The sequence below is a fragment of the Herpailurus yagouaroundi genome, unplaced genomic scaffold (genome assembly GCF_014898765.1).
Source record: "Herpailurus yagouaroundi ecotype Mexico unplaced genomic scaffold, PumYag 192, whole genome shotgun sequence".
Classification (NCBI taxonomy): domain Eukaryota; kingdom Metazoa; phylum Chordata; class Mammalia; order Carnivora; family Felidae; genus Herpailurus; species Herpailurus yagouaroundi.
The window spans coordinates 24,437,024-24,458,887 of NW_024412423.1; the positions used below are offsets into that span (position 1 = coordinate 24,437,024).

Genomic DNA, 21,864 nt, shown 5'->3' on the forward strand with positions numbered 1-21,864 from the left:
AGACAGAAAGTAGATTACTGAAGGGTGAGGGGTAGGGAAAACAATGGGATTATTGCTAACATACAGGAATTTTTTGGAGGGGATGATGAAAATGTTTTAAAATCAGCTGTTAGTTGCACAACTCTGTGACTATACTATAAGCCATTGACACTTTAAATATGGCATATGAATTATATCTTTAAGTTTTTAAAATTTATTTATTTTGAGAGAGAGAGAATGTGCACGAGGCAGGGGCAGAAAGAGTGAGAGTGAGAGAAAGAGAGAGAGAGAGAGAGAGAGAGAGGGAATCTGAAGCAGGCTCCACACTGTCAGCACGGAGCCTGACATGGGGCTTAAGCTCATGAACTGTGAAATTATGACCTGAGCCAAAATCAAGAGCCGGACACTCAACCAAATGAGCTACCCAGGTACCCCATCACATGAATTATATCTTAATAAAGCTGTTACCAAAAAAAGAAAAACAGCAATGTACTAAGATGATTCATTACTATTAACAAAAGGCATAGTGGCAGATCATCTTTAAAAAAAAAAAAAAAGGGATGAGGGTAGAGAAATTTTAGGGATGGTGAAAGGGGAGGTTAAAACTGTCAAAACGGGATAGAAGAGACTATCTCTCCTTTTCAGGAATGATCTGGGGTACTATTTCAAAAGGGACCATATCCCCACTTGGTGGCCGGATGGTAAATCAGGAACCAAAGAGCCATTAGGAGTCTGCTGCCCAGAAGCAGCTGCTGGTAGGCTCAGAGGAGAGCGATAAAAGGCAAAAGGAAGAGGAAGGCTAGTTAGTTACCATGCCAACAGCCCATTCTCTACCATGGAAGTAAAAAGAATAGGAAACTCGTGAATTGTGTGATTCATAAATTGCATAGAACATGTGTATGTGAACTAAAATAGCTTAAAATTGAAGGAGGAAAAATGTGAAAACAGTGCAAGAAATAACCCCAGGTCCCTGGAATATTACATAACATTTCATTAGCTTGGACCCTGGATGGCAAGCAAGATGCTTTACCAGGCCTTCATCAAAACAAAGTACGCCTCCCTCCAGTTCCTATTAAACTCACCCAGATCAGTAAAGCATCTCTTCAGGCTCCCTTTCTCTCCCTCACTCACCCATTCCACTCCAGTTTTAAAAATTAGCCATGCCTTTAATACCTTAGAAATTAAAAAAAAATTTTTTTTTAATGTTTACTTATTTATTTTGAGAGGGGACTGGGGAGGAGCAGAGACAGAAGGAGAGAGAGAATCCCAAGCAGACTCCATGTTCAGCACGGATCCTGATGTGGGGTTCAATCCCAGGACTGTGAGACTACAACCTAAGCCGATAATAAGAGTCGGACACTCAACCAAGCCACTCAGGTGCCCCAGAAATTAAAAAAATTCAAAACCATTAAATACCTTAGAATTTGATATGATCTTTAAACACCACTAGAATGCAAGCTTCATTGAGAACAAAAGTTTGACTCTCTTATCTAATGCCATATCCCTGTAACTGAGCTCCTCATCACCACCACCACCATCATCATAATCATAGCTAGGAGTTGCAGAATGTTTGTTATGTGCCAGGGCCTCAAAACAATATCTAAGGAAGAGGTATTATTATTATTATTATTATTATTATTATTATTATTATGCTACATGCTGTTGAAATCAGTAATTCTACTTCTAAGGAATTAATTCTATAGAAATAATTGTGAATGTGCACAAGTGTTTAACAACAGTAATACATGTGCTATCACTGTTCTAAGGACTTTACTTAGTATCCCCTTAACAAGCCAGCAACCCTGGAACTATTATTAGACTCATTTTATGTTTGACAAAAGTGAGGGCAGGAACATTAATTAACTTGTACAGGGTCACAGAACTGTACTACTGGAGCCAAGATTTGAAACCAGGTTGCCTGCCTCCATGGTCTATGCTTGTGACCAGTATGCCATATTGCTCCAAACATTACCACTGCAGGTGCTGTTTACATAAGAGATTTGAATACTTAAAACATCTAACAACAGGAACTGGGTTTTTCAAAAATTAACCAAAAATACAGAAAATCATTCATCCACTTAAAATAATGTTGTAGAACAGTTCTAACACAGAAAAACTGGTTCAATACAGGGGTACCTGGCTGGCTCAGTCCATAGAGCATGTGACTCTTGATCACCAGGTCATAAGTTCGAGCTCCACGTGTGACAGAGAGTTTAATTAAAATCAAAAAACAAATTAAAAAGAAAAAGAAAAAGAAAACTTGTTCAATATAGTGGTAAGAGAAAAAAAATCTGGTTAAGATATATTTTTAAGAAAAATATTCTCCCAAGTGTTAACAATGGTAACCACTGGGTATTAAAATTATAGATGATTTTTTGCTCATATTTATTTTCTAAATGATCTATAATATGTTCCTTTTCCAAAAAAAAAAGAAAGAAAAAGCAAAATTGAAATTTTTTAAATTAAAAGAAAAATAAAAGGGAAATCTATGCCTAAACCTGCACTAAAAATTTCCTGACAAAACATATACAGATTGTGCTCCATTTGAAAAAAAAAGAAAAGAAAAGAAAAAATGGAAGAACAAGATTGTAATGGTTAATCTTATGTGTCAAATTAACTGAGCTAAGGGATGCCCAAAGATCTGGGAAAATATTATTTCTGTGGATTCTGTGACCTTTAAAAATGGTATCCTCTCAATAATGTCTTTATGTGTAAAATGGGATTTTCCTGTTTTCTCCTAGAAGTGGTATGGTTTTAGGTCTTACTTTCAAGTCTTTCAATCCACTTCAAGTTAACTTCCGTGAGGAGGATTAAGATTCAGGTCCAATTATATTATTTTTCATGTGGCTGTCCGGTTTTCTTAACACCATTTACTGAGGAGGCTACTTCTGCACTAAATATTCTTAGCTTCTTTGTCAAATATTAGTTGACATATATGTGGGTTTATTTCTTTTTTTTTTTTTTTTATGAAATTTATTGTCAAATTGGTTTCCATACAACACCCAGTGCTCATCCCAAAAGGTGCCCTCCTCAATACCCATCACCCACCCTCTCCTCCCTCCCACCCCCCATCAACCCTCAGTTTGCTCTCAGTTCTCAACAGTCTCTTATGCTTTGGCTCTCTCCCACTCTAACCTCTTTTTTTTTTTTTTCCTTCCCCTCCCCCATGGGTTCCTGTTAAGTTTCTCAGGATCCACATAAGAGTGAAACCATATGGTATCTGTCTTTCTCTGTATGGCTTATTTCACTTAGCATCACACTCTCCAGTTCCATCCACGTTGCTACAGAAGGCCATATTTCATTTTTTCTCATTGCCACGTAGTATTCCATAGTGTATATAAACCACAATTTCTTTATCCATTCATCAGTTGATGGACATTTAGGCTCTTTCCATAATTTGGCTATTGTTGAGAGTGCTGCTATGAACATTGGGGTACAAGTGCCCCTATGCATCAGTACTCCTGTGTCCCTTGGATAAATTCCTAGCAGTGCTATTGCTGGGTCATAGGGTAGGTCTATTTTTAATTTTCTGAGGAACCTCCACACTGCTTTCCAGAGCGGCTGCACCAATTTGCATTCTATGTGGGTTTATTTCTGGGCTCTCAATTCTGTTCATGGTCTGTGTTTGTGATATCGTTTGAAATCAGAAACTGTGTATCTCCAGCTTTGTTCTTCTTTTACAAGACTGCTTTGGCTATTCAGGGTTGTTTTTGGCTTCTTACAAACTGTAGAATTTTTTTCTATTTCTGCAAAAAATGGCACTGGAATTTTGATACAGGTTGCATTGAATATATAGATGGCTTTGGGTATTATGGACTCCAACAATATTAATTCCTCCAATACATAAAACAGGTATCTATCCATTTATTTTTGTCTTCTTCAATCTCTTTCAATAACATATAATAGTTTTCAGCATACAGATCCTTCACTTCCTTGGATAAATTTTTAAATATTTTACTGTTTTTGACACTATTGGAAATGGAACTGTTTTCTTTCTTTTTCAGATAGTTCACTGTTACCATATAGAAATGCAACTGATTTTAATAAGTTGATTTTGTATCCTGCGACTTTACCAAATTTGTTTATCAGTTCTAAAGTTTTTGGGGGGCATTTAGGTTTTTCTATAAAAAGGATCTTGTTATCTGCAGAGACTATTTTACTTCTTCCTTTCTTATATGGATGCCCACCACTTTGACTAACTGCTCTGTCTAGGACTTCCAGTTTTATCATGGAATGTGATAGCAGCTGTAGATGTGTCATATACGGCCTTTATTATGATGAGATATGTTCCTTCTATATCCAATTTGTTGGGAGTTTTCATCATAAAAGGATGTTGGATTTTGTCACTTTCTGCATCTATTAAGAGGATCATATGATTTTTATCCTTCAGTCTATTAATGTGTATGATCTTTTTAAAATTTTTTTTTCAACGTTTATTTATTTTTGGGACAGAGAGAGACAGAGCATGAACGGGGGAGGGGCAGAGAGAGAGGGAGATACAGAATCGGAAACAGGCTCCAGGCTCTGAGCCATCAGCCCAGAGCCCGACGCGGGGCTCGAACTCACGGACCGCGAGATCGTGACCTGGCTGAAGTCGGACGCTTAACCGACTGCGCCACCCAGGCACCCCGCTTTTTAATGTACCGTTGAATTCAGTTTGCTAGTATTTTGTTGAGAATTTTTACATCAATATTCACGAGGAATACTGGCCTGCAGTTTTCTTATTTTGTAGTGCCCTTATCTGGCTTTGATATCAAGGTAATTGCTGGCCTTGTTAAAATGAGTTTGTGAGTGATCCCTTCTCATCAATGTTTTGGAAGAATTGAGAAGGACTGGCATTAATTCTTCTTTGAATATTTGGTAGAATTCACCAGTGAAGCCATCTGGTCACAGGCCTTTTTTTATTGGGAGATTTCTGATTACTGATTCAATCTCCTTAATCATTACTGGTCTGTTCAGATTTTCTATTTCTTAATGATTCAGTCTTGGTAAGTTGTACTTTTCAAGGATTTTGTCCATTTCTTCTAGATTATCCAATTTGTTGGCATACAATTGTTCATAGTAGCCTCTTAAAATCTTTTGTATTTCCATGGTATCAAGTTGTAATGCCTCCTCTTTCACTTATAATTTTGAGTCTTCTCTCTTTTTTTTCCTTGGTTAGTCTAGCTAAAGTTATGTTTACCTTTTCAAAAAGCCAATTATCACTTTCAATGATTTTCTCCTGTTGTCTTTTTAGTCTCATTCCATTTACCTCTGCTCTAATCTTTAATATTTATTTTGTTCCTTCTGATAACTTCGCTTAGTTTGTTCTTCTTTTTCTAATTCCTTGAAATGTAAAGTTAGGTTGTTTACTTGGAGGCCTGGAGTCTTAAATCAGACAGAAGACACAAGCCATACTGAAGAGAACTAAATGAGGAATGTCACTACTATCTACCTAGTATCTACGGAAAACAACACAAATTCCTCAGGAACAAGAAAACTGGACCCATAGGCATGAACACTGACCACTGCCTAAAACAACTATGGGTAGAGCTTCCAGGAAATCTGGCAGGAGGCATAATAAATATTGAGCAATAGTGCATGAGACAAATTTAATTTACCTTGGTTTTTAACACCAAAGACTGGGCCCTACAGAAAAAGGAAATGAGGAAACAAATACAGAACCAGACAGAATTTTTTTTTTAAGTAGTTCAACTCCTGGAGAAATACAAATCAAAGCCACACTGAGATACTACCTCATGCCGGTCAGAGTGGCTAAAATGAATAAATCAGGAGACTATAGATGCTGGCAAGGATGTGGAGAAATGGGAACCCTCTTGCACTGTTGGTGGGAATGCAAACTGATGCAGCTTCTCTGGTTCCTCAAAAAATTAAAAATAGAACTACCCTATGACCCAGCAACAGCACTGCTAGGAATTTACTCATGGGATACAGGAGTGCTGATGCATAGGGGCACATGCACCCCAATGTTTATAGCAGCACTTTCAACAATAGCCAAATTATGGAAAGAGCCTAAATGTCCATCAACTGATGAGGATAAAGATATGGTTTATATATACAATGGAATACTACTTGGCAATGAGAAAGAATGAAATCTGGCCATTAGCAGCAACGTGGATGGAACTGGAGGGTATTATGCTAAGTGCAATAAGTCAGAGAAAGAAAGATACCATACGTTTTCACTCCTATGTGGATCTTGAGAAACTTAACAGAAGACCATGAAGAAGGGGGAGGGAAAAAAAAAGTTACAAACAGGGAGGGAGGGAGGCAAACCATAAGACACTCTTAAATACAGAAAACCAACCTAGGGTTAATGGGGGGTGGGGAAGAGGGGAAAGTGGGTGATGGGCACTGAGGAAGGCACTTGTTGGGATGAGCACTGGGTGTTGTATGGAAGCCAATTTGACAATAAAGTATATTTTAAAAAAAAGAAAGAAAGAAAAAGGTAGTTCAACCCCTGGAGTGTCTGGGTGGCTCAGTCCGTTAGGTGTCTGACTCTTGATTTTGGTTCAGGTCATGATCTCACTGTTCATGGGAACGGGCCTCATGTCGGGCTCTGCACTTATAGCACAGTGCCTGCTTGGGATTCTCTCTCTCCCTCCCTCTCTGCCCCTCCCATGCTCTTGTGCTCTCTCTCTCTCGCTCTCTCTCTCTCTCTCAAAATAAATAAATAAACTTTTTAAAAAATAAATAAATAAAAGTAGTTTAAGCCCCTACTCAACAAACACATCGTTAGCTATATGTGCTTTTTACTTATGCCATTGTCTCTGCCTGGAAGGCTTCCCCCTAATCCTACCACTTTTCATTTCTTTAACTCTTACTTGTCTTTCAAGTAAGACATATTTGCTTTCATAGTACCCTTTCAGAAACAAATAATTATTGCACTTCTAACAACTGACAGGCGCCTGATGCATTCCTCGTTCATAACACCTATTTTGTATTATAGGAAGATCATTTTCATTTAACTATTTACATTTTTTAAGCTACCCATCCCAGAGCCTAGTCAGTGCCTCTGGGCATCTTTGGTAAATGCCTTGAAGAGCCCATGAAGTACTAGGTGCTAGAGATCAAAAAGATTCAGAAGTTGTCCTTGCCCTCAGGGAGCTCACAAACAACTGAGAAAAGAGGAGATTAGCAATTATAGCTCACAATAGGGCTAACTATGCTGTAAATAATGCTGTGGGCAAAGGAACCTTCTGAGTTCTCTGGTAGGGAGGAGACTGGGTGTACAGCCTTTGTAGAGAAAAACATGCTCAGCGTCCCAAATCTGTTTTGCAGCAAACTCACCAAATGCACATATCAGCTTTATAAATAGCCTGCACACACTCACCATTAGCCAGCCTACAAAGGATGAGCACATTTGCATTTCATTCCTTCCTTTACACAGTTAAACTACATCGAAGAAGCTAGATATTTTTCCACTTACATAGCTGTCTTAACAAGCTAAGTTCAGACCAAGGAATGAGGGAGGGAGGCCAACAGAAAATGTGTAGCACCCACAATCTTTAATCTGCAACTATGTGTAGGTATTGCAATCAGTCTATTATTAGTCATTAGGCAGCTGGTTTGGTTGGAAACCAAGTTTATGAACAGAACTGCTATAGCCATAAAAAATTATTCCTCTGTGATTAAGGAGTACAATGAAAAGTGTTAAATAAATGCAAAGGAAATAGAGTACTTTCTGAAAGCCAATCTGTCTCGACTGGAGTTTAAAGGGGAAGCCAAGTGACTGAGAGTAGGTGGGGAAGAGTCAGAATTCACTAGGTGGTGGTGTTCCGACTTCTGTTCTCAGTCTCTGATGACGCTCACTCAACAAGCTCTTCCCAAAAGGGCACAGGCAAAATAGGAAAAGTACCTCCGCAGTTCATTCATCACCTTGAACGCCTTCCCCATGTGGGCAGAGTTGACAGTGATGATCCTCTGGTTCTTCTCATCATCCCCAGCCTGAACCGGGGGCTGAGAGCTCGGCTTGATGCTGTGAACAGGAAGAGAGTGGGAGGGGAAAGAGAGGATCACATGTTGGTAAACCCAGTCACCCAGCTGCTACAACTCCGTGCATTTGCCCACCCACCAGAAGCATCTTTGTCAGCTTGTTCTCTTTGTCACAGACCCAGCAGGAAAAGAAAATGCGTTGGGTCAGCCATTTCTGCAGGATCTTCCAGTGCAAACTACATTCCTCTGGTGGAAGCTGGGTCCTAGCTCAGCTACTACCATCACATGTGCGACTTTGTGGGATATCCTTATCCTCCATCCCCCATGCCCTAAAGGGGTGGAGGAGACGGAGGGAGACAAAGTGACCACTCACTTCGTAGGGAAATTTGTTCACTCAACAAAAATTTAATGGAGGCTACCGTGTACCAGGCACTGTATTTATTTTTTTTATTTTTTTTTTAATATATGAAATTTATTGTCAAATTGGTTTCCATACAACACCCAGTGCTTATCCCAAAAGGTGTCAGGCACTGTATTTAAGTTTAAGGGAGGGGCACCTGGGTGGCTCAGACGGTTAAGCATCCGACTTCGACTCAGGTCATGATCTCGTGGTTTGTGAGTTCAAGCCCCGCATCAGGCTCTGTACTGACAGCTCAGAGTCTGGAGCCTGCTTCCGTTTCTGTGTCTCCCTCTCTCTCTGCCTCTTCCCCACTTGTGCTCTGCTCTCTCCCTCTCTCTCTCTCTCTCTAAAATAAATGTTAAAAAAAATTAAGGGAAACACAACAAACAAGGCACAGACACTGCTCTCACAAAGCTTACAGTTCGGTGGAGGAGAAAACCAAGTAAAAACCTAAACATAATATCCTATGTATCACGACTGGACATAAGTGCAGAGGATGGGTAACTACTCCGGGGCTGGCAGTATGAGGGGAAACTTTCCAGAAGCTGAGGGAGAGCAGAAATCCCAAGAAAGAGCAAAAGCAAGCAAAGTAAAAAGGAAAATGGAGAATATCCCAGCAGAGGAAAGAGTACATATACAAAGACCTGGAGTACAAGAGTCAAGTGAGTTCAGTAAAACTAGAAGAGAGTCTCAAGAGCAAAGCCTAGAAGACTGAGCAGTCCTGTAAGTGTCATATTAGCAAAGCCATGGAGCTTGGATTTTACTCTGAGACAATGAGAAGCCATTAAAGGGAGAGAGAAGTAGACAGGAACAGGTGAACACGTGTGTCCTTAACAAAGATCACATTGCCTGTGGTATGGAAAACAATATAACAGGAATGAAAGCTTTTGGGAAAACATAATCCCAGGGTAAGACAAGGGACTGTCATTATTATGAAAAGAAGAGCTATCCATGTGGGCTAAGTGAGCAAGTGGTGACTTCCAAGTCATTCACAACCTCAAAGTCCTCTATACAGAAGACACTCATATCCCTATGGATGCCAAGTAGATGCCCAACAACTCCTAAGCAATATGTCTCAGCTTTATGTGGGGAGGAAAAAAAATTATCGAAAGAATGGTCAATGGTCAGTCAGTTAAACATCTGACTTCGGCCCAGGTCATGATCTCCCAGCTCCTGGGTTCAAGCTCTGCTTGGGGCTCTGTGCTGACAGTTCAGAGCCTAGAGCCTGCTCCAGATTCTGCGTCTCCATCTCTCTCTGCCCCTCCCCCACTTACAATATCTCTCTCTCTCAAAATAAATAAACACTAAAAAAATTTTTTTTTAAAGAATACACAAAAATGGACTTCTTTTCCCAACCTAATGAAACTTTTCAGCTCCAAGGTCAAGTCCAGGACCTTGGCGTTACCTCTGTTCTGATAAGAAAACAGGACCTTCTCCATTTGTGTAGATTTGGAGACTCACAGTTCACTCCAACTCTCCAACTCTAGTTTAAAGACAGTTTGCTTTGCCTTTGCCTGGCGTGCCTCCTTCCACGCCACCACCTAGACTTGCAAACTGGCTTGAGAAAGGGACTTCTGTGGTTAAGAGAATGTTCCAGAGACCTGACAGTCTCTACAGATCTTACAGTGAGATTTGTAACTACTGGAACAATCAAATCACAACCACCATGCAAGACCTACAGTTTGTCTGACCATCGCAGACTCCTCTTTTGGCCTTCCTTCCCCACCTTCAGTTCAGCATGCAAATATAAGCCACAGTCATCTGAACTTTGGGACTATTTGGATTCTGGGGGCAAAGAAGTTAATTGATCAGGCACAGGAATATAAATATCAAGAGATACACAAAGGCAGATGATTAGAATTATATGTTGTTGTTTTAACATTTATTTATTTTTGAGACAGAGAGAGACAGAGCATGAATGGGGGAGGGTCAGACAGAGAGGGAGACACAGAATATGAAACAGGCTCCAGGCTCTGAGCTGTCAGCAGAGTCCGACGCGGAGCTGGAACTCACGGACCGCGAGATCATGACCTGAGCTGAAGTCTGACGCTCAACCGACTATAGAATTATGTGTTTAAGGAGGAAAAGAAAATCTCAAAACTGAAGATAAGATCAACATGAAAGAGCATCCCGTAAAGTTGAAAAACTTCATGTGAGAAATCCCATAAGTGTTATTTCTTTTAAAGTCAATGTTTTTCCTACTCCAAGCCAGAAGATCTTATTTTCTATTTTCTACTAAAAGTTTAACATTTTTGCTTTTGTTTTCTAAGTTTATTTATTTGACAGACAGAGTGTGTGAGCAGGGGAGGGGCAGAGAGAGACAGGGAGACAGAGGATCCCAAGCAGGCTCCTTACTGTCAGCACAGAGCCCAACATGGGGCTCGATCTCATGAACAGTGAGATCATGACGTGAGCAGAAATCAAGAGTCTGATCCTTAACCCACCCAGGTGCCCTACATTTTTCTTTTTGATTAATGGCCCTTATTTGATCTGATGTTGATTTTTATGTCCTGGTGTGAAATAGGGATTTAATTTTTTCCATATGTTCCATTTACTGAATACTTATTTTTCCCATTTACCTGTCATGCCACCTTAAGTCATGTCAAAGTTCCAAATATAGGGATCTATTCCTGGACTCTCTAAGCTATTCCATTGGTTGGTTTACCTGTCCCTATGCCAGTACCACATTATTTTTGTAACTTCATTATAAAGCTTGATATCTGACAGCTTAAGTCTTCAATCCAATTATTATGCTTCAAATGTGTCTTGACTACGCTACTTTCTTTATTCTTTCATACAAATTTTAGTATCAGCTTATTAAGTTCCATGACTTATTATGAAATTTTGATAGCAACTGTAATGATTTATAGATCAATTAGCATAGAACTGATATCTTTTTGATATTATGTTTTCTGATCCATGAACATGGAATATCTCTCTCCACTTATTTAATCGTCTTTAATGTCAAACTTTTATATTTTTCTTAATGAAGACTTTATACATTTGATTAAATTTATTAAGTACTTTAGGGCTTTTGTTGCTGTTTTACAATAGCAATGGTGTCTTTTATGAATTTTATTTTCTGATTGCTATGGTTTATAAAATGCAATTGATTTTTGCAAATTACTAAACAGCCACCCTACCAAATGTTCCTATTATTTCTATATTTGAAGAGTCGATAAAGTGTTCTATGTAAACAGTCAAATTAACCTGCATATAATGCCAGAGGGTTTTTTCTCCCCCTCCTTTCCAATTCTTAGGTGTCTAATTTTTTTTTTTTTGAAAGATATTTTGGGGGCACCTGGGCGGCGCAGTCGGTTAAGCGTCCGACTTCAGCCAGGTCACGATCTCGCGCTCCGTGAGTTCGAGCCCCGCATCAGGCTCTGGGCTGATGGCTCAGAGCCTGGAGCCTGTTTCCAATTCTGTGTCTCCCTCTCTCTCTGCCCCTCCCCCGTTCATGCTCTGTCTCTCTCTGTCCCAAAAATAAATAAAAACATTGAAAAAAAAAATTTAAAAAAAAAAAAAAGAAAGAAAGAAATTTTGCACTGGCTAGGATAGCCACACAATGTTGAATAGAAAGTGTGCTAACAAATATTCTTGTTGTCTTTCTGATTTTAAAGATGATGTTTTTTTTAATTTTTTTTTTTTAACGTTTATTTATTTTTGAGACAGAGAGAGACAGAGCATGAACGGGGGAGGGTCAGAGAGAGGGAGACACAGAATCTGAAACGGGCTCCAGGCTCTGAGCTGTCAGCACAGAGCCCGACGCGGGGCTCGAACTCACAGACCGTGAGATCATGACCTGAGCCGAAGTCGGCCGCTTAACCGACTGAGCCACCCAGGCGCCCCTTAAAGATGATGTTTTTAATGTTTCTCCATTGTGCATGTTTGTTGTAAAATTTTTATAGATAACCTTAATCAAATTGAGAAAATTCCCTTGCATTTTATTGCTTTTTAATCATAAAACTATACTGAATTTATCAAATATTTTTGTGAATCTAATGAAGTGATCATATGGATTTTTCCCTTTAACCTTTTAATGTGGTAAATGATACTAATATATTTTCTAAAATTAAACCATATCTGCATTTCTGGGATAAATCTAGAAACTGTAAAAAAGACTGCATAAATATTCACCATAAATGCTATCTTCAAACTATAAAGAGCCTTAAAAGCCAAGGGAAAAAATATATAATATGGTATTGACCAGAGAACCCCTGAAGGGTTCTGACAGGGAAATAATAAGATTAGAGCTCCTAAAAGCCCAGTGGACAGACAGATTCAGTTCCATTTCACATATATGGAGATGTAGAATAAACACAGCCATTTTGGAAGCAGTGACAATAATCTCCAGTGTGACTAATGGACAGGAAGGCTTGCTCTTCCTTGTTGTGTTGCTTTTGCACTTTCCAGTGTGTCAAAATGGTCCAATGAATCAGTCCTGTTAATACAATGTTGTGTTTACCAAAAGGTCTCAAACATAGATTACCTATTCAAAGGATTAAAGCTCAACAAAATGCAATTCATACCAAAGTCTCTCTGAAAGAAGAAGTGACTTGGTGATGCCCACCGGGCTGGTTAGGGAAAGGACATCTGGTCTTCCCACTATATCTGGAGCCCTTCCCACCCTTGATACAGGGGCAAGACTTGACATCAGACAGATCCTAAGGTCTCTTTCTTCCCCTGCTCTGCAGCTCTGTGATGACATGGGAACTCTGCAGTGGAGTCTAGATCTCTGCTTTCTGGAAGGTACAAGCTTCGTGGCAACTCAGTGACCTTCCAAGGAACAGGAAAGTGAGGAAAGAGAGAAGGTGAGTGCTCAGCGAAGTTAAGAATCTTGTACAAGATCACAGAGATAATAAGTTACAAAGATGGAAGCTGAGTTCAGGTGTCCCTGACTTGAATCAACCCAAGCTATTTTCACCAGAGTCTACACCCTCCAGCAGGATAGAATATACATATATACATGCGTGCAAACACACGTCTCAACCTAGGGCCACATGACTCAGGCAGAGATACTAAATACCCCCATTCCCTCCCCCAAATCTTTCTCCCTCCATCCATACCAAGTCTTAGTTAGTCCCCATACACAGCCCACTCCCACTCTCTAAAGGCCCCAATGTGCTCAGTTCTTTATGCTAGACACAGCTGGTGGATCCCCCTCTCCACCTGTGAAACACAGACCACACAGAGGTATATTCCCACTCTCATGTCCATGTTCAATGTCTATAAGATCATACTTTTCACTCTACCCAGACCCAGCCAAAATTACACACACACGCACACACGCACACACGCACACACATGCACGTTTCTCTAGGCAGATTCAATCACAAAATGTTTTCTCCTGACGTTTTTATTAGCAAATGCCCTTACTCTAAGCACAAACTGTTTGATTTCTCCAAGAGCAAAGAATGGCTCCAAACTTGACCATCCCTTAAGTTTCAGCCTCTATTGACTCTTTTTTTTTTCAATATATGAAGTTTATTGTCAAATTGATTTCCATACAACACCCAGTGCTCATCCCAAAAGGTGCCCTCCTCAATACCCATCACCCACCCTCCCCTCCCTCCCACCCCCCCATCAACCCTCAGTTTGTTCTCAGTTTTTAAGAGTCTCTTATGCTTTGGCTCTCTCCCACTCTAACCTCTTTTTTTTTTTTTCCTTCCCCTCCCCCATGGGTTTCTGTTAAGTTTCTCAGGATCCACATAAGAGTGAAAACATATGGTATCTGTCTTTCTCTGTATAAGCCTCTATTGACTCTTAAATACTGAGAACAAACTGAGGGTTGAAGGGGGGTGGGGGAGAGGGGAAAGTGGGTGATGGGCATTGAGGAGTGCACTTGTTGGGATGAGCACTGGGTGCTGTATGGAAACCAATTTGACAATAAATTATATTTTTAAAAAGTTTCAGTCTCTATTAAAACCATACCAGGTTTCAAGATCTTCCAGCCAGTCCAAATGAGGTAAGTGAGACTTCCAGGTTTCATGATATGGCAAGAGGCCTAAAGCCTACCAAATTCCCTCCAAAGTTGATATTAATTTATATATGCCCCTTCCACGAGACCTCAACCTCTGGCTACTTAACAAAGGAGCATTCATGTGTGCTGAGATGCTCAGAGTTTCAATAACATTCAAGTTGAGCCATATCTAAGATTTAAATATATCAACAACAGTAGACATGATGAGAAAGTACTGGCCAGGCAGAATCCTTGCTGTTTCCTATAGAATTAGACAGAAATAGTCATCAAAGCCATTTTCCACTTAAGCTGCAGCAGAACAAGACAAGTCAACTTTGTCAAATAAGACAAGTCACTACAAATCTGGCTTAAAATTTAATTAAATCTTACACACTGTCCTGTTAGTAGTAAACATACCTCCATGAACCACCACTGCTGCCATGGTGAACACAGGGAAGTGAGTAATTCCATGTTGCTGCTGTTGAAAGGCCAACAACCCCTTCAATAAATAGCCCAGAAAAAGAGAGTATTGCAAGATGGCTCAGACTTAATTCACATTCTCACTGGTGCCATTTAAGAAGTCATACGTATGAGGGGCACCTGAGTGGTTCACTTGGTTAAATCTCTGACTCTTGATCTTAGTTCAGGTCATGATCTCATGGTTTGTGAATTCGAACCCCACTTCAGGCTCCTTCCCAACAGCGTGGAGCCTGCTTAAGATTCTGTCTCTCCCTTTCTCTACCCCCTCCCCCCACCTCTCCCTCACTCTCTCTCAAAAGAAATAAACTTGAAAAAAAAAAAGTCATACATATGAGACAGTCAAGACTCATAACCTTAAGAAGGATGAACATAGCTGTCCCTTCCTTCCTGGGTTCTCCCATTCTCTTTTCCCTTGGGCTAGCCTGTGACAGTGGCCTCTCCCGTGTCTCCTACTACAGTGGCTATCCCCCATTCTGGATGCCCTCCCTCCAAGCACTTCCTGCACACTATTGCAACATTAATCCCTAAAAGGTCATTCTGATCACATCTTTCAGATTCTCACTGCCCACAGATTTCTTCAGGGGTCATGAGGGCTGTAGGCTAGAGGCTCAGTCAAGAGCCACCTGCTTCCATTTATTCTGTGTATTGTGTGTCCATGTAGAATTTCCTTTCAAAGAACTATAGAGCTAAAAACCTGAAACATTACCAAACTATAGGATAAAGTCATGGTACCTTGCTTAGTATTCAAGGTCCTCCTTGACCTGGACTAAATCTAAATCCCAGCCCTATCTCTTCCTCAAATATTTACTGAGAACCTGTTTTCTACTGAGCAGATGAAATTATTCACTATAGACAGATTCTGCCTTCCTTTTCTTCTATCATAATCTAAATACCTGTTCTTTCAGGACCAATTAAGGTTGCCTCTTCTATGAAGTCCTGTGTATACTTCAGTCCTAAGTGATCTCTGTCTTCCTAAATTCCTCAAGTATTTCTGTCCTATAACTGAATTGGCATATAGATTTGATTATGTTTTCATGGTACCTATCTAACAACCCACTCCTCTCCTACTAGATGCAACATACCTGGTGGACAAGGAACGTGGGTCCAAGGACTCTTTACATGGCTTAGCCTGCCCAGCATAGGGCCACACCCACAGCAGGCCCTCATCCCATATTTGTTATCAATGAACTCTGACCTGAAAACCCTTCACTTGTCCCTACAAAAACAGTAGAGCAGAGTGGAAGAGTCTGCCTCAACCAATGACTCCACTAACCATTTATTTTTTTAAGTTTGTTAGTTTATTTATTTATTTATTTATTTATTTATTTATTTATTTATTTGAATCCCAAGCAGGCTCCACACTGTCAGTGCAGAGCCCGATGTGGGGCTTGAACTCAAGAACCATAAGATCATGACCGGAGCTAAAACCAAGAGTCAGATGCTTAACTGACTGAGCCACGCAGGAGCTCTCTCCCCACCCTTTTTTTCCCCCAGCCTAATAACTTAAAAAAGTGAATGTGGGATAGGTTTTCAGAGTTAAAATATAAATCAATACACACAAAATGTTACAGAAGTTCTAAATAAAAATAGAGAAGTTTTAAATAACAAGCCCTCTCAGCACACCACCTCCCAGAGCCGTTTCTCCTGCCCTCCCTTGTCCTCTAAATTCTACATACCCAAAGTCTATTTTGACTCCCTCACATTTTGCACAGTAACTCATACTCAGCCTATGCAATACTGATGCCCTCCACCCTCCCTACTCTTCCTCAAGCCTACTGTTCTTTCTGTATCCTCTATCTCAGAGGCAAAACCAACTGCCCACTCACCTATCCAAAGCAGAAAGTGGGATGTCATCCTTGATATGCTCTTCCCATTTTCACCCCCCTCCCATACAACCCCAAGTGCTCCTTTAATCTCTCTCCACTCCATTCCCCTCTCACAGTCATAATCCCCTTCCTGCCTTGTATACAACCATATCCTCCTCCCTAACTCCAGAGTGACATTTAGAGAATATTAGTAAGAGCAAAGGATGTTCTATGTGAAACCTCTCACTGGTTCCTCGCTGCGTTCAGAATAAATCTCAGAGACCTCTCCTGGCCCTTTATAACCCCATCATTGCCCTGAAGACTTCTTGCTACTATGGTACTGAAATACTTACACCTAAATACACCAGGCTCTTTTGCCCCACCCCACTCATTCCTACCAGCCCTTCAAGCCTTCATGCTGGAAGTCTTCCCTAGCATCTTCCACTACCCACGAGATTAACTTCCCTTCTTCTGTGTTCCCACAGTACTCTGTGCTTCCTTCCATATAAATTGTAATTACCTCTTACTTTTCTGTCTCCCCCACAGTGGGGGGGAGTGCTGTTAAATGTTTAACAGTTGGTTGCGAGGAAGAGAGCCCTGATTTGTAACATTTGCCAATTTCCATGGTGTAAATACTCCCACCATGTCAGATTTCAAGCTACCAACATGTTGTCACTGAGCATGTGGAATTGGAAAAAGATGTGCAGCAGCACACCATTATAACCCTACACAGTATTTCCATTATAAAGACACAAGAGTCATAATCTAAAAGTCATAGACCACAGTAAAATCATTGATTTGGGGGTATTCATTATTCTTGTCTATAATTTATTATTAAGTTATATAATTTATTTTTAGCAAAGAGCATATTTAATAGAATGACTCACAATATTCCTGACAATTTAACAAGCAGCTCTTGCAAATGGGTAAGTGCTGGCTCCAGCACATCGCTGCCAACCTTAGACTTTAAGCTCCCTGAGAACCAGGATGCTATCTAATTTTCCTCTGCATTCTGGACTTCTGGTACATGGCAGGTGCTCAATAAATAATCAGTGAGTAAATGGTTAGATAGGTAAGTAAATAAGGTATAACTAGCAACTATTCCATCTTTCCTCACTTCTCCTCATTAAAATAATTATGGCTTTGTGTCTCTCAACTCCCCCTCCTTGTACTCCCTAAGAAGGCCTCTGTGTTGGTCATACAGAATAAAGAGGATGCAGGGAGAGAGAAAGGCATCATCAACTAGAGAAGAGGGAAGGAAGCAAGAGGGGGTGTTACTTAGTGTGTCAGTTCTTAGGCTCTTTCCATTGCTGAGGAAACTTCATGCAAGGAATGGAAAAGAGAACACTTCTAGAGAAAGCACGTGGGCAGGGTAGGAGACGGAAAAGCCTCAGAGCAGGCGGACTATGCAGAAGTGTTTGGGGGATCTGCCAAGTTAGGAGCTCCAGGGCACCCAGGGTATGAGAGAGTGTGGAGGAGAAGAAAGGGAAACCAAGAAATGCTGCTGAGGCTTAGGAACTGCCATCCCCTCTAAAAGCCTTCAAGAGGTGCAAATAAAGTTCAGGGAGAGTGGGCTAATGGTGGGCCACATACAAAGAGCCCAAGCACATCATGTTCAAGCTACAGATCACAGAGAATAAAGAGAAGCAAAGTCACCCCAAGAAGGCAAAACAACTCTGAGACGGAGTAAGACTACGATGAATATGCTAAAATCCCTCAACAAAGCAAGTGTCGTTTAGAAAGGGAAACTGGAAAACAAGAATCAGACAGAGACAGCCCCTTGTCCAGCTCAGGGCACACTATCTAGGAAAGAGATAACTTAATCATCATGGTCTGACCTGGTTCAGCTTCAGGCCAGATCCTTGTGGTAAAGCTTGAAACCTATAAATATTCAAATGCCATAACTCAGTCCCTAGCTCACCATGCAGTCTTTGGTAATTGTGGCCTCCCCCATGATCCTCCTTCAGGAATCAAGAATGTGGTAACAGGTCTTCAGGAACATCCAGAGCACTCTTCACTGAAAATTAATAAAGTGCCTTTCTGACTGTTGTACTTTCGGTTCTCATGAGTTCATCTGCATGACTGTGCTTCTCCAAGTGTGGGCAGCAGTGGGACAGTGACAGAATAGGGTTTCTCTACCTACAGGACTCTGAGCAAACTACAGAGATAGCATGTATCCCAATCCTGAAGTTCAAGGTCAAAATGACCAAATTTAAGTTTCTACTTTTGGGTTAACAGAGGACCTGTCACTTGAAGATGGCTGGGCAGCAGGATTCAGGACTAGATGGTACAGTCCTGTCATCAAGAAACACCACCCACACACGGGCTGCCACGAAGCCCCATATTCTTCATACCTTTTCAGTGGTGCCACCTGAGTTCACGGCATTAGGCTGAACCCTTGCAACGGCCCACAGGGACACATGGAAGATGTTCGTCAGTAAGCTATAGCTCCTGGCTAAGAGTTAATAACAGCATTTACCGAAAGCTGTTAGTACGTTAAAGCACTTTGCCTCCATGATCTCATTTTATCTTCAGAGCCTCCCTATTATCCCCAGAAGCACTGAGATAAAACTCATCTGGAAGTCCCAGGTAACTATTGAATGGAGAATTGACACTCAAACCCAGGTCTATCTGATCTGATCTGGCCTATGTTCTTAATGGCAATGTTCAATGACTTGGGACAATGTCCACAGCCTACTGGGCCAAGGGAGCTCAATCCTTCTGTCTCACTCCTTGAGGCTCTTCACTGTACAGCTAAACCAGGCCAAATGAAAAAGACTGAACCCTCTAGGACCTGTGACATTGCACTACCTTACTCCGCTGACTGTGGGGAAACTTCAGCGTATATTACAGTTGATATTATTATTAACTGTAGTGACTTCACATAAGTCCATTGTGATTGGTCAAAGATGGGGAGCAGCTCTGCCATTCCTATGATGTGCTCCTTGGTCAAGAAGCTCAAGAACAAGTATGTTGTTAATCACAGTCCTAAGAGCCCAGTTCACAGTTTTCTTCATAACCTGGAGTGGGGAAGGGGCAGGGGAATCTTTTAAGTGGGCTGTGAAAAAATGTAAAACACAAGAGAAGCACTTGTATTCAGATAGACAGAATGACACAAGGAGAGAGGGAGGCTAAAAGAAAACACAACCCTTGTTATGTGGCATTTCGAGAGCCAAGCTTCTATTTGGGTTCAACAGAAGAGCAGAGCTCTTCCAAGTGTATAGTCTTGATAAAAGCTTCAAGAGACTTTGCTAAGTTAAAAAAAAAAGTCCAGGAAAGTTGTGCCGGGAGTTTGAAAATCCTTATAAATGATTTTAAAAAGTTACAGAATTTCCAGCTTAAGAACAACTGAACTTATTTAATAGGAAAAAAACTAAGAATAAAGCATGTTCAAGTTATTTTTTATTATGGTTTATTAATATTCTTTTCAGGCTAACCTAGTTTTAGGGTTCATCCAGCAATTGAAAAGAATTAGGTCACTTCTACAATGGCAAATTTCATCAAATAAAGCACTTGCTTTAGAAAACTAACCCCAAAAATGTTCCTGTCTACATGTATCTGAACATTCTAAAACCTAACAAGCAAAGTCCTGAAAACCCAAATCTGGGTATGGGGAAATCAAGTGGCTTCAGTGACTTGGTTTTTTACAGTCAAAAACCTTACTTCACCAACAAATATTTCCAAAATGGAAAATTTGGTTTCAATTATCATGGTTGAAATGCACATCTGCTTCAGGCAGCAGTGATGCCCAGAATTTTCTACAAGTTTCTATCCATGACTACTAGTAGTGGGAGAGGACTCAAGGAATGCTGTGGGAAGAGAGAAAAGACAAGGGTATTCAATACTTGCCTCTTCTCTGGGGGGGGGGGGGTCTTGCTAGTATCTTACCTGGCAATGACAATCTCAGCATTTAAAGAATTATCAGCTAAGTCATGTCTTCTCAAAAAATATGATCTGTTCGTGGATCAAGGGTGAAAAAAATCTCTTCTGGTTCTGAAGTTCCCTGAGAAGGAGCAGGCTTTCTTTCATAAGGATGAGCCGTTCTCCTGCAAATTGCTCCCACAAATTCATGGCATACTGCTGGGTGCATGGTGCCCCTCTCAAGCAGGTACATACCAGTGCTTCTGATGAAGAAAACCACAATTTTAGGAAAAATGGACAACTAGTTTCCCCTTTGTGTTATGCCTCTTCCGAAAGTTGTTCTCTGCAAATCTTGCAGATATATCAGACACTGAGCCTGGAAAAAAATTTTTTTGAAGATTTTATTTTTAAGTAATCTCTACATCCAACGTGGGGCTCGAACTCACAACCCTGAGATCAAGAATTACATGCTTTATCAACTGAGCCAGCCAGACATCCCTGGAAAAAAATTTTTTAAACTGTAACAATATACACAAGATGAAATTTTCATTTTAACCACTTTTAAGGATACAGTTCAGTGACATTAAATACATTCATGTTGTTGTGCAACCATCACCAACACATACGTTTCCAGAGTATAACAAGGCTGATCAGCCCACAAGACTGATTTCCAGAACTGAAATAAAATCCTAAGAGCAAGAGCAACTGCCATTTTCAATGTCTATCTGCTCTACAAGCACACATACCCATACATACACACAATTTATCACTGTAGTAGTTGAGAGCCAGAGACCCTTTCCCTTCATAAAACAGAATGCAGAGTCATCTTCCTGTGACTGATCAAGAAACAGCGATTCTTCACAAAGGGAGATGGGAATCTCAGCATCAGCAGGTCCCTTAGGGAGCTGGAGAGCTTGGGGGATACAGCAAAGGTGTGTGCAAACTCATACGTTCTTGAGATTTTGACTGAACACAAGTGTATCTGGTTCATAGTTCCAAACCACTAAAGGCATCCAGATGCCACAGGAAGTCTATAAAAAGGAGGATTAAGGTAGGTGTTGGTGAAAACTAGCAGAGGAAATGCCAAGCCCCGTGTGGTATCTCACTATGAGGAGATGGATGGTTCAGGTAGAAGAGAAGGATCCTGATAAGCTCTCCCCAGTTTTCTCATGGGGAAAGTCCCACATAGGCTGCTTTAGATGATAAACATAGAAAGTCCTTAAAACAAGCTTTGGTTAGTATCCCAGCACGAGTCATGGGGTACACCAGGGCAATAGATGAACACCAAAGATAAAACAACGACTATTTACCTAGTACCTAGTCTGTGCCACAGACATTTTACTAGATGCTTTATATATATATATTACCTCATTTGATCCTCACAAAAACTCTATGAGGTACAGATACTGTTATTACTCCCTTTATACCAAAAAGAAAAATTATCTATG

The 21,864-nt window shown here is 40.6% G+C and overlaps 1 protein-coding gene across 5 annotated transcripts in view; it reads right to left on the bottom strand.

Annotated features, from left to right (window-relative positions):
* Positions 1-21,864, bottom strand: part of KLHL3 (kelch like family member 3) — a 145,262-nt gene that overhangs the window by 91,005 nt on the left and 32,393 nt on the right. For 2 of the 5 annotated variants that reach the window (XM_040444568.1, XM_040444567.1), the window contains exon 2: positions 7,855-7,954. In XM_040444568.1, the coding sequence (XP_040300502.1) occupies positions 7,855-7,916 (62 nt within the window). In that variant the 5' untranslated portion in view covers positions 7,917-7,954. Of the gene's footprint in view, positions 1-7,834; positions 7,955-21,864 lie in introns of those variants that run through there. The other 3 variants (XM_040444566.1, XM_040444564.1, XM_040444570.1) reach the window with 2 other exon arrangements.